The 14,140-nt window shown below is 42.4% G+C and overlaps 1 protein-coding gene across 9 annotated transcripts in view; it reads right to left on the reverse strand.

The window, feature by feature from the left end:
- Nucleotides 1-2,528: 2,528 nt before the first annotated feature.
- Nucleotides 2,529-14,140, reverse strand: part of LOC106584184 (CMP-N-acetylneuraminate-beta-1,4-galactoside alpha-2,3-sialyltransferase) — a 100,335-nt gene continuing 88,723 nt past the window's right edge. For 6 of the 9 annotated variants that reach the window (XM_045705919.1, XM_045705917.1, XM_045705915.1 and 3 more), the window contains 2 exons: nucleotides 13,788-13,928; nucleotides 12,869-12,963 (listed from right to left, as the gene is read on the reverse strand). In XM_045705919.1, coding sequence (XP_045561875.1) covers nucleotides 13,803-13,928 — 126 coding nt within the window. In that variant the 3' untranslated portion in view covers nucleotides 12,869-12,963; nucleotides 13,788-13,802. Of the gene's footprint in view, nucleotides 3,065-12,868; nucleotides 12,964-13,787; nucleotides 13,929-14,140 lie in introns of those variants that run through there. The other 3 variants (XM_014169171.2, XM_014169168.2, XM_045705914.1) reach the window with 2 other exon arrangements.

Consider the following 14,140-nt stretch of genomic DNA (forward strand, 5'->3'; position numbering starts at 1 on the left):
GCTGCTACTCGCAGTTTATTATCTATGCTTAGTCACTTTACCCCTACATGTACAAATTACCTCGACTAACCTGTACCTCTGCACATACCGGTACCCCCTGTATATAACCTCGTTATTGTTATTTTATTGTGTAACATTTTATTGAATTTTTTACTTTAGTTGATTTAGTAAATCTATTTTTTAACTCAATTTCTTGAACTGCATTGTTGTTTAAGGGCTTGTAAGTAAGCATTTCACGGTAAGGTCAATACCTGTTGACTTCTGCGCATGTGACAAATAACATTTGATTTCATTTGACTGTAAATTGCTAAGGACAACAGCACCCACTAAATGACCAAAAGGTAAATATCAAAAGGAGAACTTGCAAAGAACACTGCTTAATATGTCACAGCATGGGTAATTCCAGTAATATACTCTAAATTAGATTACAGTAACTTTTTTGGTAGTGTAAAATGCATTACAGTAGCAGTACTGTAAAATAAATTACAGTAAATTATTGGCCACTTTCTTCCAGTAAGTTACTGTAATCCATTTTACAGTAATGCATTTTACGCTACCAAAAATGTAGAAAATAAGACCATATGTAGTTGAACAGAGAATGGCGGTTAAGACACCACATATTATTACTTAAAACATTTCTATTATTTTGGGCAAAAACAAAGTAAATTATAATGTTTATAGAACAACTAACAGTAGTCAGTAGTAACACTGAGTATGTTTGCGGGCCATGCAGAGGCCTGACATAAAGGATGCATCCCAAATGACACCCTATTCCCTATAGGGCTGCTGGTAGCCTAGCAGTTAAGAGCGTTCAGGTCGCTGATTCAAATCCCCTAGCCAACTAGATACAAATTGTGCCTTTGAGCAAGGCACTTAACCCTAATTGTTCCTGTAAGTCGGACTGGATAAGATTGTCTGTTTAATGACGTATAGGCTCCTGGCCAAAAGTAGTCCAGTACATAGGCAATAGGACAGGGCTCTCCAACCCTGTTCCTGGAGAGCCACCCTCCTGTTTTTTTTTTTTCTCCAACTAACCTGATTCAATTCATCAGCCAGCTAATTATTAGAATCAGGTGTACTAGATTAGTGTTAAAGCGAAAACCTACAGGATGGTAGCTCCCCAGGAACAGAGTTGGAGAGCCCTGTAATAGGGTGTCATTTGGGACTCAGGCAAAGATAACAGCATTAAGACCAGAGTAACAGTGTGAAACGTTATCCAGGACAGTTCAGTGTTTGGGAACCACACTGATGGACTTAAGATCACACAAAGCCCAGAGAGAACAGTAAAATAAAATATAGGCTCTTACAAATAATATATGTTTATCCAGAGAGGGGATTGATTGTTCACTCCTCTTCTTTGCATTGAAAAAAAAAGACAGTAGAACAAAGTAATCTCTAAAGGTAAATAATTGTAATGCATCTTAAAAGGGGGAAGGAAGTTGTGGAGGGCTTCTAAAAGTCATGAGCATCTCTGCTTCCTGATACAGTAGAAGCAGAATATGTATGCACATTATTTGCTACCCTGACGTAAACCATCCTATAATGACGAAGCCCAGATAAAGAGGGCACCGCAGCCATTATGAGATATGAAAATAAAAGTTTAAGAACAGTAACAACAGTTTCTGCGATGTGTATGTGGTGACTGAATATATTCAAGTATACTGTATGAGCAGAGGTATGCACTTCTTCCTCCTCCAAAGATATTCTCAGTCCATCTTTTCACAATACTGTATTGAGTCAGCAGTTTTAAGTTCCTCGGTGTCCACATCACAGAGGACTTGTCATGGACCAACAACACCACCACTCTTGTCAGAGTCTGTAATTCCTAAGGCGACTGAAGAAATTTGGCATGTCACCCCGGGTCCTCTCTAAATACTACCGATGCACCATTGAGAATGCCCTGACCGGTTGTATTACGGACTGGTACAGGAATTGCTCCATTCACGACCACAAGGCTCTCCAGCGAGTGGTGAAGACGGCCCACCACATCACTGGGACCGTGCTCCGACCCATCTATGACATCTACTCGAAACGGTGCCTGAGGAAAGCTCCAATCAAGGACCCCACACACCCCAGCCACAAGTTGTTTACTCCCTTACCGTCAGGCAGATGGTATCGGAGCATGAAGTCTGATACCAACAGGCTCAGTGAGAATTTGTATCTACCAGCCATCAGACTTCTGAACACTTGAACTTGACTGACCACCTGCTCGGATTCTCGGCACATTAGCGCGCACACACACACACACACACACACACACACACACACACACACACACACACACACACACACACACACACACACACACACACACACACACACACACACACACACACACACACACACACACACACACCACAAATGCTGCTACCAGACTCTTATTACGATTGCTAAATGCTGCACAATTTAAACACTTGCCCCCAAATCCCCTCTTCCCCAAAACACACAGGTAAATACTGGACTATAAATTGTGTCTTCCTGTATTATACTTATACAAAAAAAATATTCTATTCAACTGAGCCATTTACTTTATGTTCATATTCTTATCATTTATTATTTATTATTGTTGTTGCACTGTAGAGAAGCATTTAGTTGGACGGTGTATACCATGTTTATCCCATACATATGACTAATAAAACTTAAAACTATTGTCACACTGCAGCAAATCATGAAATAGAACAGTATAACTCCGTGTTCTACAGAGTTCAAGAGTATTCTAAAGTGTTGTGTATAGTTCTATCTCGCCAATGAAGTCCAGTGAAGATGCCATCTACCACAGTTATCTTCTGTCAGAGATAGGAAAGCTTCAGAACCCTTCACCAGCCTTCTGTCCTGAAAACAGTATGCCTCAGCAAGCGGTGAAGGTTAGGTTGAAGGGAACAGAGCAGGACTTCACAATGCTGCCCCTGTGTTTCTCCTCCATATCTCTCTGCGATCTGGGATTGGCTGGATGTTGTCATCAGCACCCTGAGCCACAGATCCCATGGGTCAAGTCCTGTATAACCCCGGCCTTCACCAGCTTAATCAGGAACTCCTTCTCTTTAGAAATGTTATGAGTCCAGGACTGCGAACAGGAGACAGGGAGGGAGGAGAGGATAGGTGGGGAGAGAGGGAGGATGGAGAGATAGAAAGGACAGAGGGGTAGAGGGCAGGAGATGCAGAGGAAACAATTAGGTACTTTACAGGAGATGGAGGTAAAAAGTAACATTCTTTGAAAATGGAGGCAGGGAGGATGACAAAGCTGCTGCGTCCACATACTATTACTTTACTTTCAACTTTTGATCAGAGATTTTCTCAGCGGAGGCAAAGGCGAGAGGTACAATAGAAGACCGAAAGTAAACAGACCGTTGAGGTTGACGGGGACACTATTGTGTCTTTTTAAAAGGAGCTTTCTACACTTACGGAGCTGCCCCTTTAAATACAGCGGACGAGAGAGAGACAATACCACATGACCGTACAATGTTTTTCACTAAACGTTGTGGCTAAACCATTTTAAGGTGGGCCGTTGGATGCAAAAGATAAGAGAAAGAGATAACGGATGTATTATTATGGCTTCACGAGCGAAATGTGAAAGCCATTCACTGCTCAAAACAGCGACGTCCATAGTGAAAGATCTGATGTTGGAGATGCCGGTACATGACGGTAAATGATGATGGGAAAACTAGTGTCATTGCAGGCATGTTCAAAACCTTTTTTAGTATCAACCACGACCACATCCTTTACAGGAACAACCTATCCCATACTTGCCTCTACTGAAACTAATAGCTGTTTTCAAACAGTTGAAAGGCAATAGCTATCGTGTATCTGGTCTAAAACATCACCCTTTACATAACTATCCTATATAACTGCCATACATTCTTTTTTTTTCCTTAGGAGAAGATGTCTGCAGGTCTCTGATCAAAAATTAGACCTAATAAACAATGTGGAGCAGTAAACATTGGGTGTGCGGGAGTTCTCTTTTTTATAATAAAGCTATCTACAGAACCATGCTTAAAAGAGTGTGTACTATTGGCTAGACTGGCAATCTCAGGTAGAGTTGGTTCACATACACAATCCATGTCTCAATTGTCTCAAGGCTTAAAAATCCTTCTCTAACCTGTTTCCTCCCCTTCATCTATACTGATTGAAGTAGATATAACAGGTGACATCAATAAGGGATCATACTCTATATATACAAAAGTATGTGGACACCCCTTCAAATTCTGCAATTTCAGCCACACCCGTTGCTGACAGGTGTATAAAATCGAACACACAGCCACACAATCTCCATAGACAAACATTGGCAGCAGAATGGCCTTACTGAAACGCTCAGTGACTTTCAACGTGGCACCATCATAGGATGCGACCTTCCCAACAAGCCAGTTTGTCAAATGTCTGCCCTGCTAGAGCTGCCCCAGTCAACTGTAAGTGATGTTATTGTGAAGTGGAAACGTCTAGGAGCAACAACGGCTCAGCCGTGAAGTGGTAGGCCACACAAGCTCTCTTCTCTTCCCTTTCATCTGATTGAAGAAGTGACATCAATAAAGGATCATATCTTCCACCCGGATTCACCTGGTCAGTCTATGTCATGGAAAGAGCAGGTGTTCATAAAGTTTTGTACTCTCAGTGTAAGTGATATTTGTTGTGTCTTGATTTGGCTGTCCCCATAGGGGAACCCTTTTTGGTTCCAGGTAGAACCCTTTTGGGTTCCAGGTACAACCCTTTTGGGTTCCGTGTAGAACTCTCTGTAGAAAGGGTTTTACATGGAACCCAAAAGGGTTCTACCTGGAAACAAAAGAGATCTACTGGGAACCAAAAAGTGTTATTCAAAGGGTTGTTATATGGGGGCAGCCTAAGAATCCCTTTCGGTTCAAGATATCACCTTTTGGTCTAATAGTGCAGTGAATCCTTTAGGTATCATTAGAAAGAGCATATGATAAGTGTTTGAACAGTCTTAGCTGTTCAGTACATAGCTGTGTGTGATTGCTCCATTCAGAGGCAGGATAGCCTGTTGGACCGAGCGGTTCTACTGGCACAGACCCAAAGGTCTTTGAGTGTGAGGCCCAGCGTTCATCTTGGAATGACAGCTTCACACGGGCCCTGGGTCACCCACAGAGAGAATACTGTACTACCACAGCTCTCAATTATACATGGCAGGGGGGTGGGAGTGGTGCTGAGATGGGTTTGTGCCACTGCAAACTAAAACACAAGTTGACACTGACATCTGGTGCAAAACAAATCAAATTGTATTGGTTACATTCACCAAATTTAACTGGTGTAGACTTTACATGGAAATGCAGAATACAAAAATAAAAATATTTGCTAAAAAAAAGAAATAGTAACACAATTAAAACAATAATGAGGTAATATACAAGGAGTACAAGTATCGAGTCAACGTGCAGGGGTACTAGGTAGATTAGTTAATTGAGGTAATACCGAGAAATTGCCAAGAAACTGAAGATCTTGTATAACACTGAGTAGCAAAAAAAAAGCCATATCTCAGACTGGCCAATAAAAATAAAATATTAAGATGGGCAAAAGAACACAGACACTGGACAGAGGAACTCTGCCTAGAAGCCCAGCACCCCGGAGTCACCTCTTCACTGTTGACGTTGAGACTGGTGTTTTGCAGGGATTATTTAATGAAGCTGCCAGTTGAGGATTTGTGAGGCGTCTGTTTCTCAAACTAGACACTCTAATGTACTTGTCCTCTTGCTCAGTTGTGCACCGGGGCCTCCCACTCCTCTTTCTATTCTGGTTAGAGCCAGTTTGCGCTGTTCTGTGAAGGGAGTAGTACACAGCATTGTACGAGATCTTCAGTTTCTTGGCAATTTCACGCATTAGAATAGCCTTCATTTCTCGGAACAAGAATAGACTGATGAGTTTCAGAAAAAAGTTATTTGTTTCTGGCCATTTTGAGCCTGTAATCAAACCCACAAATGCTGATGCTTCAGATACTTAACTAGTCTAAAGGCCAGTTTTATTGATTCTTTAATCAGTACAACAGTTTTCAGCTGTGCTAACATAATTGCAAAAGTGTTTTCTAATGATCAACTAGCCTTTTAAAATGATAAACTTGGATTAGCTAACACAACGTGCCATTGGAACACAGGAGTGATGGTTGCTGATAATGGGCCTCTGTCCGCCTATGTAGATATTCCATAAAAAATCTGCCGTTTCCAGCTACAATAGTCATTTACAACATTAACAATGTCCACACTGTATTTCTGATCAATTTGATATGATTTTAATGAACAAAAAATGTGCTTTTCTTTCAAAAACAAGGACATTTCAAAGTGACCTCAAACTTTTAAACGGTAATGTACATGTAGGTAGGGGTAAAAGTGACTAGGCAATCAGGATATATAATAAACAGACTAGCAGCAGTGTATGTGAAGATTGTGAAATTGGGTCTATGTGTGGCATCAATATGCAAGCGTGTGTGTGAGAGTATGTAGTGTGTGTGTGTGGGTTGGAGTGTGTGGAGTGTTAGTGTAGTGGGAATGTGTGGGCAGAGTCTAGTGAGTGTGCAGATCCTGTGCAAGGGTGTCAGTGCAAAACAATTAAGATAAAGAATTCAATAATAAAAGGGGTCAACGTAAATAGTCCGGGTAGCCATTTGATTAACTGTTCATCAGTCTTATGGCTTGGGGTTAGAAGCTGTTCAGGTACCTTTTGGTCCCAGACTTGGCGCTCCGGTACCGTTTTCCATGCGGTAGCAGAGAGAACAGTCTATTACTTGGGTGGCTGGAGTCTTTGACAATTTTTAGGGCCTTGCTCTGACACTGCCTGTTATAGAGGTCCTGGCATTGTCGTGCCCTCTTCATGACTGTGTTGGTTTGTTTGGATGATGATAGGTCCTTAGTGATGTGGACACTCCACTACACCCCCTTCGATGTGAATGGGGGCGTGTTCAGCCCCCCATTTCCTGTAGTCCACGAAAAGCATATTTGTCTTGCCCATATTGAGGGAGTGGTCTGCCAGGTTTCTGACCTCCTTGCTATAGGCTGTTTCATCAGCCTCAGTGATCAGGCCTACCACTGTCGTGTTGTCGGCAAACTTAATGATGGTGTTGGAGTCATGCACGGCCACGCAGTTGTGGGTGAACAGGGACTACACGAGGGGAATCAGCACGCACCCTTGAAGGGCCCCCCTCACCAACTAGGGGCGGCCCATCAGGAAGTCCAGGATCCAGTTGCAGAAGGAGATGTTCAGTCCCAGGTTCCTTAGCTTAGCGATGAGCTTGGAGGGCACTATGTTGTTGAATGCTGAGCTGTAATCAATGAACAGCATTCTCACGTATGTGTTGATTTTGTCCAGGTGGGAAAGAGCAATGTGGAGTGCAATAGAGATTGCATCATCTGTTGATCTGTTGGGGCGGTATGCGAATTTGAGTGGGTCCAGAGTTTCTGGGATGCTGGTGTTGATGTGAGCCATGACTAGCCGTATAAAGCATTTCATGGCTACAGATGTGAATGCTATGGGGCAGTAGGTCATTTAGACAGGTTACCTTGGCATTCTTAGGCACAGGGACTATGGAGACTATTTGCTTAACCTGTTTGGGATAGGGGGCAGCATTTTCACGGCCAGGTAAAAAACGTACCCGATTTAATCTGGTTACTACTCCTGCCCAGAAACTAGAATATGCATATAATTAGTAGATTTGGATAGAAAACACTCTAAAGTTTCTAAAACTGTTTGAATGGTGTCTGTGAGTATAACAGAACTCATATGACAGGCCAAAACCTGAGAAGATTCTATACAGGAAGTGCCCTGTCTGACAATTTGTTCTCCTTCTAGGGCATCTCTATCAAAAATACAGCATCTCTGCTGTAACATGACACTTTCTAAGGTTTTCAATCGCTCTCAGAAGGCGCCAGAAAGTGGAATGAGAGCTCTCCAGTCTCTGGGTGAAAAACAGCAGGGGTTTTTGTGAGTGGTCCTTCTGAGAACAATGACACTGGAGCGCGCGTGCACGAGACGACTCCATGTTTTACTTTCAGTGTTTGAACGAATACAACGTCGCCCGGTTGGAATATTATCGCTATTTTACAAGAAAAATAGCATAAACATTTATTTTAAACTGCGTTTGACATGCTTCGAAGTACGATAATGGAATATTTTTACATTTTTTGTCGCGAAATGCGCCGGCGCGTCACCCTTCGGATAGTGACTTGAACGCACGAACAAAACGGAGCTATTTGGATATAACTATGGATTATTTCGAACCAAAACAACATTTGTTGTAGAAGTAGAAGTCCTGGGAGTGCATTCTGACGAAGAACAGCAAAGGTAATCCAATTTTTCTTATAGTAAATCTGAGTTTGGTGAGGGCCAAAGTTGGTGGGTGTCAAATTAGCTAGCCATGATGGCCGGGCTATGTATTCAGAATATTGCAAAATGTGCTTTCACCGAAAAGCTATTTTAAAATCTGACACCGCGATTGCATAAAGGAGTTCTGTATCTATAATTCTTTAAATAATTGTTATGTTTTTTGTGAACGTTTATCGTGAGTCATTTAGTAAATTCACCGGAAGTTTGCGGTGGGTATGCTAGTTCTGAACATCACATGCTAATGTAAAAAGCTGTTTTTTGATATAAATATGAACTTGAACAAAACATGCATGTATTGAATAACATAATGTCCTAGGAGTGTCATCTGATGAAGATCATCAAAGGTTAGTGCTGCATTTAGCTGTGGTTTTTGTGACATATATGCTTGCTTTGAAAATGGCTGTGTGATTATTTTTGGGAGGGTACTCTCCTGACATAATCTACTGTTTTGCTTTCGCTGTAAAGCCTTTTTGAAATCGGACAATATGGTTAGATAAAGGAGAGTCTTGTCTTTAACCTGTTAGGGCTGGGGGCAGTATTGACACTGCTGGATAAAAAACGTACCCGATTTAATCTGGTTACTACTCCTGCCCAGTAACTAGAATATGCATATAATTATTGGCTTTGGATAGAAAACACCCTAAAGTTTCTAAAACTGTTTGAATGGTGTCGGTGAGTATAACAGAACTCATATGGCAGGCCAAAACCTGAGAAGATTCATAGTGCTTCGACCCTTATTTAATTAAAAATTTCGGGAAAATGTCGCGTTTGGATAGTGGCTGGTTACAGTACTGTGAGACTCAGGCTCGTGCCCGCGTCGACCGAATGCTTTGTTTTCTTTCCTCTGTTTACCTAAACGCAGATTCCCGGTCGGAATATTATCGCTTTTTTACGAGAAAAATGGCATAAAAATGGATTTTAAACAGTGGTTGACATGCTTCGAAGTACGGTAATGGAATATTTAGAATTTTTTTGTCACGAAATGCGCCATGCTCGTGACCCTTATTTACACTTCGGATAGTGTCTTGAACGCACAAACAAAACGCCGCTATTTGGATATAACGATGGATTATTTTGGACCAAACCAACATTTGTTATTGAAGTAGCAGTCCTGGGAGTGCATTCTGACGAAGAACATCAAAGGTAATCAAACTTTTGTAATAGTAAATCGGAGTTTGGTCAGGGCTAAACTTGGTGGGTGTCTAAATGGCTAGCCGTGATGGCTGGGCTATCTACTCAGAATATTGCAAAATGTGCTTTCACCGAAAAGCTATTTTAAAATCGGACACCTCGATTGCACAAAGGAGTTCTGTATCTATAATTCTTAAAATAATTGTTATGTTTTTTGTGAACGTTTATCGTGAGTAATTTAGTAAATTCACCGGAGGTTTGCGGGGGGTATGCTAGTTCTGAACGTCACATGATAATGTAAAAAGCTGTTTTTTGATATAAATATGAACTTGATTGAACAAAACATGCATGTATTGTATAACATAATGTCCTAGGTGTGTCATCTGATGAAGATCATCAAAGCTTAGTGCTGCATTTAGCTGTCTTCTGTGTTTTTGTGACATTATATGCTAGCTTGAAAAATGGGTGTCTGATTATTTCTGGCTGGGTACTCTGCTGACATAATCTAATGTTTTGCTTTCGTTGTAAAGCCTTTTTGAAATCGGACAGTGTGGTTAGATTAACGAGAGTCTTGTCTTTAAAATGGTGTAAAATAGTCATATGTTTGAGAAATTGAAGTAATAGCATTTCTAAGGTATTTGAAAATCGCGCCACGGGATTCCACTGGCTGTTGCGTAGGTGTGACGATTTCGTCCCGCCTAGCACAGAGAGGTTAAAATGGTGTAAAATAGTCATATGTTTGAGAAATTGAAGTTATAGCATTTTTGAGGTATTTGTATTTTGCGCCACACTATACGATTGGATATTGGTGAGGCGTTCCGCTAGCGGAACGTCTGTCCCTAATTAAAAAATGTAGGTAAACTACATGACCAAAAGTATGTGGACAACTGCTCGTCTCTTTCCAAAGTCATGGGCGTTAATATGGAGCTGGTCCCCCCCCTTTGCAGTTATACCAGCCTCCACTCACCTGGGAAGACTTTCCACTAGATGTTGGAACATTGCTGCAGGGACTAACTTCCATTCAGCCACAAGAGCATTAGTGAGGTCGAGCACTGATGTTGGGAGATTAGGCCTGGCTCGCAGTTGGCATTCCAATTCATTCCAAAGGTGTTCGATGGGGTTGAGGTCAGGGCTCTGTGCAGACCAGTCAAGTTCTTCCACAACGATCTCAACAAACCATTTCTGTATGGACCTCGCTTTTTGCACAGGGGCATTGTCCTGCTGAAACAGGAAAGGGCCTTCCCCAAACTGTTGCCACAAAGTTGGAAGCACAGAATCGTCTAGAATGTCATTGTTTGCTGTAACGTTAAGATTTCCCTCCACCAAACCCAGATTCGTCGGTCCGACTGCCAGATGGTAGAGCGTGATTCATCACTACAGAGAATGCGTTTCCACTACTCCAGAGTCCAATTGGCGGCTAGCTTTACACCACTCCGGCTGACGCTTGGCATTGCACATGGTGATCTTAGGCTTGTGTGTGGCTGCTCGGCCATGGAAACCCATTTTATTAAGCTCCCGATGAACAGTTATTGAGCTGACTTTGCTTCCAGAGGAAGTTTGAAACTCGGTAGTGAGTGTTGCAACCGAGGACAGACCATTTTTACGCACTACACGCTTCAGCACTCTGCGGTCCTGTTCTGTGAGCTTATATGGACTACCATTTCACAGCTGAGCCGTTGTTGCTCCTAGACATTTCCACTTCACAAGAACAGCACTTACAGTTGACTGGGGCAGCTCTAGCAGGGCAGACATTTGATGAACTGACTTGTTGGAAAGGTGGCATCCTATGATGGTGCCATATTGAAATTAACTGATCTATTCAGTAATGCCATTCAACTGCCAATGTTTGTCTAAGGTGATTGCTTGGCCGTGTGCTTGGTTTTATACACTTGTCAGCAACAGGTGTGGCTGAAATAGCCGAATCCACTAATTCAAAGGGATGTCCACATACACTATATATACAAAAGTATTACAGACTGTGTCAGAGAGAGGTTGAAAATGTCATTGAAGACACTTGCCAGCTGGTCAGCGCATACTCCGAGTACTTGTCCTGGTAATCCATCTGGCCCTGTGGCCTTGTGAATGTTAACCTGTTTAAAGGTCTCACTCACAACGGTTATGGAGAGCATGATCATACAGTTGTCCTGAACAGCTGGGGCTCTCACATATGCTTCAATGTTGTTTGCCTCGAAGCGAGCATAGAAGGCATTTAGCTCATCTGGTAGCCTTCCATCACTGGGCAGCTCTCAGATGGGTTTCCCTTTGTAGTCTGTGATAGTTTGCAAGCCCTGCTACATCCAACGAGTATCAGAGACGGTGTAGAAGGATTAGATCTTAGTCCTGAATTGATGCTTTGCCTGTGTACTGTGTACTTAACCAGCAGACAGATGGCCCCTGTAGACACAGGGACTTGTCTGTCTGTGTCCCTATTCCCTATAGTGCCCTAATTTGTTTTAGGGCTATGGTCTAAAGTTGTGCACTATTAAGGGAATAGGGTGCCATTTGGGACACACTCACTGTGGTGCTTGTGGTAGTGTCCCCTCTTTAGAACTCAGCACCCACAGGCTCCTATACACTTGACTTTCTTTACACATCCTACTTCATATCCTACTCCACATCTCGCCTCTCGTTTGGTGGTGGGAACAGGGAAGTAACATGATGAATATAAGAGAGTAACCACGAGACTCTTGGAGAAGGGTATTAAATCATGACAGAAAGGTTTGTGTAAACTTCCACTGGGGAGAAGTAAACTATCAAAGCTAAACAGACAGGATGTTGGTGGGCAGGGGAGACAGGGACACACGCTTAGCAGGGAATGCTAACACAGAATCACCGGCTGGCTGTAAGGTTCATAGCTGTGGACTTTGAGTGGGCAGATGGATGGGTGGATGTTACTGGTATGTTCCAGTAACTAAGGGTTCAGAGAACAGCCGATACCACAGCAACACAGTCAAGTGACCTGTAGGACTCATCATCAAAGGGATCCCCCGCAACGTTGACTTTTTGTCTCTTTCAGATCAACCTAACCCTTTCACAACTTTACCCTTTCACAACCTAACTCTTTCAGAAACTAACCCTGTCAGAACTCTTTCATAAACAAAACCTTTGCAAACTAACCCTTTCACAACCTAACCCTAACACTTAGAAATAAAGGTACTATCTAGAACTTAAAATGTACTTCTGCTGTCTCCATAAGAGAACCATTTAAAGAAACATTTTTGGTTTTAGGTAGGACCCTTTCCACAAAAGGGTTGTCCTATGGGGACTGCCAAAGATGCCTTTTGGAACCCTTCTGGACTGAGGGATTCTAAAGTGAAAAAGAGTGTCACTAACTGGCGGTGGACTCCAATAGAGGTGCTGGTTTAACATGTTGGTACAACTGTTCTCTGTTAGAAGGCGGATAATGACAAATAGGAGACAGATGTACAGAACACGCTTTATTCCACATTCAAGACAGACAGGCACACACACAGCGATAGGAATTGGACTGATGGTAGTAGTGAAAGGGATAGTGGATGTCTAGGAAAAGACAAGAGAGAAAGAATCAGACAATGTACAACTGGTATAGCTACAAAGGCAGTAATAACAATAATAACAATGTAATTGTAATGCTACCATAGTAATAGCAGTGCTAATAACTACATAATTGTAAAGTGGCAAGCAATATATTGGCTAATAGCACATAATGAACAGAACAGGCTACAGTATGTGCAAAGGAATAGCAGTAGCATGAGCAGTACTAGTATGTTAGCAATATTGGCTACACAGAGAGGCTAGTAGGACCCAGCTAATGTAGCACACAATATGACAGTATACATGTAGCACACTATGTTAGGCAATACCAGGCTAGTAGTACGGGACAGTATATACAGAGGCAGGATAGCATGCTAGGCTAGTAGACCACAGGCTCTGGGACATGGCAGACAACGTAAAAGCTATACAGTTAGCGCGCGAGCAAGGCTAATAGATGCAAGGATGTTAACGTGTAGACAATAACAAGGCCATGGGGGCAGGCATCTTGGGAGAGGCCAGGACGTGATGATGTTATAGGCCGGCCATCTTGGGTGAGTGTGAGACACAATAGGCTGGCAGACATCTTGGCTCATAGAGTGTAATGGGGAAAGATTTTACCTCATAGCCTGAACATGTAAAGTACCCCTGAACTATGCCATAAGGGCCAGATAAGCAGGACTAGTGTGGCTAGTACACAGGCCTGAGATAGTAACATTTAACCCTCAAATGAATAAGCACACGGTAGTAATTACACAGTAGTTACACAGTCCAAAGGGACTATTATATACAGAGGCAGAATATACACATGAACCCTAATAAAGTCCACTTACATGGTCAGTGACACACTAACACACGGTTGCACAGTCCAGGGTGGAGGCTTGTCCTCGTAGAAAGGATCCAGTGGTGAGCTTTGTTGAGGTGATGCAAAGTTCTTCCGACCTGTTGTCTCTCTGCACCCCTGCAGTAAAAGGCTACAAAGCTTGTCTCTTCAGTATCAGAGATAGGGAGAAGGTTTGAATGGTTAATGTCTGAGGGTTTAATGACAAAGGTTAGAGGGTTTTGAACATAAAGGCTACAGGTATAAATGACGCACTTCATGAATGAATCACTGGAACCTAGGATGACATAATGATCTTTATAGTCTTCTATAAATGGGGCGGTAGGTAGCCTGGCGGGTAGGAGC

Source organism: Salmo salar, chromosome ssa23 (assembly GCF_905237065.1).
Source record: "Salmo salar chromosome ssa23, Ssal_v3.1, whole genome shotgun sequence".
NCBI classification, from domain to species: Eukaryota; Metazoa; Chordata; class Actinopteri; order Salmoniformes; family Salmonidae; genus Salmo; species Salmo salar.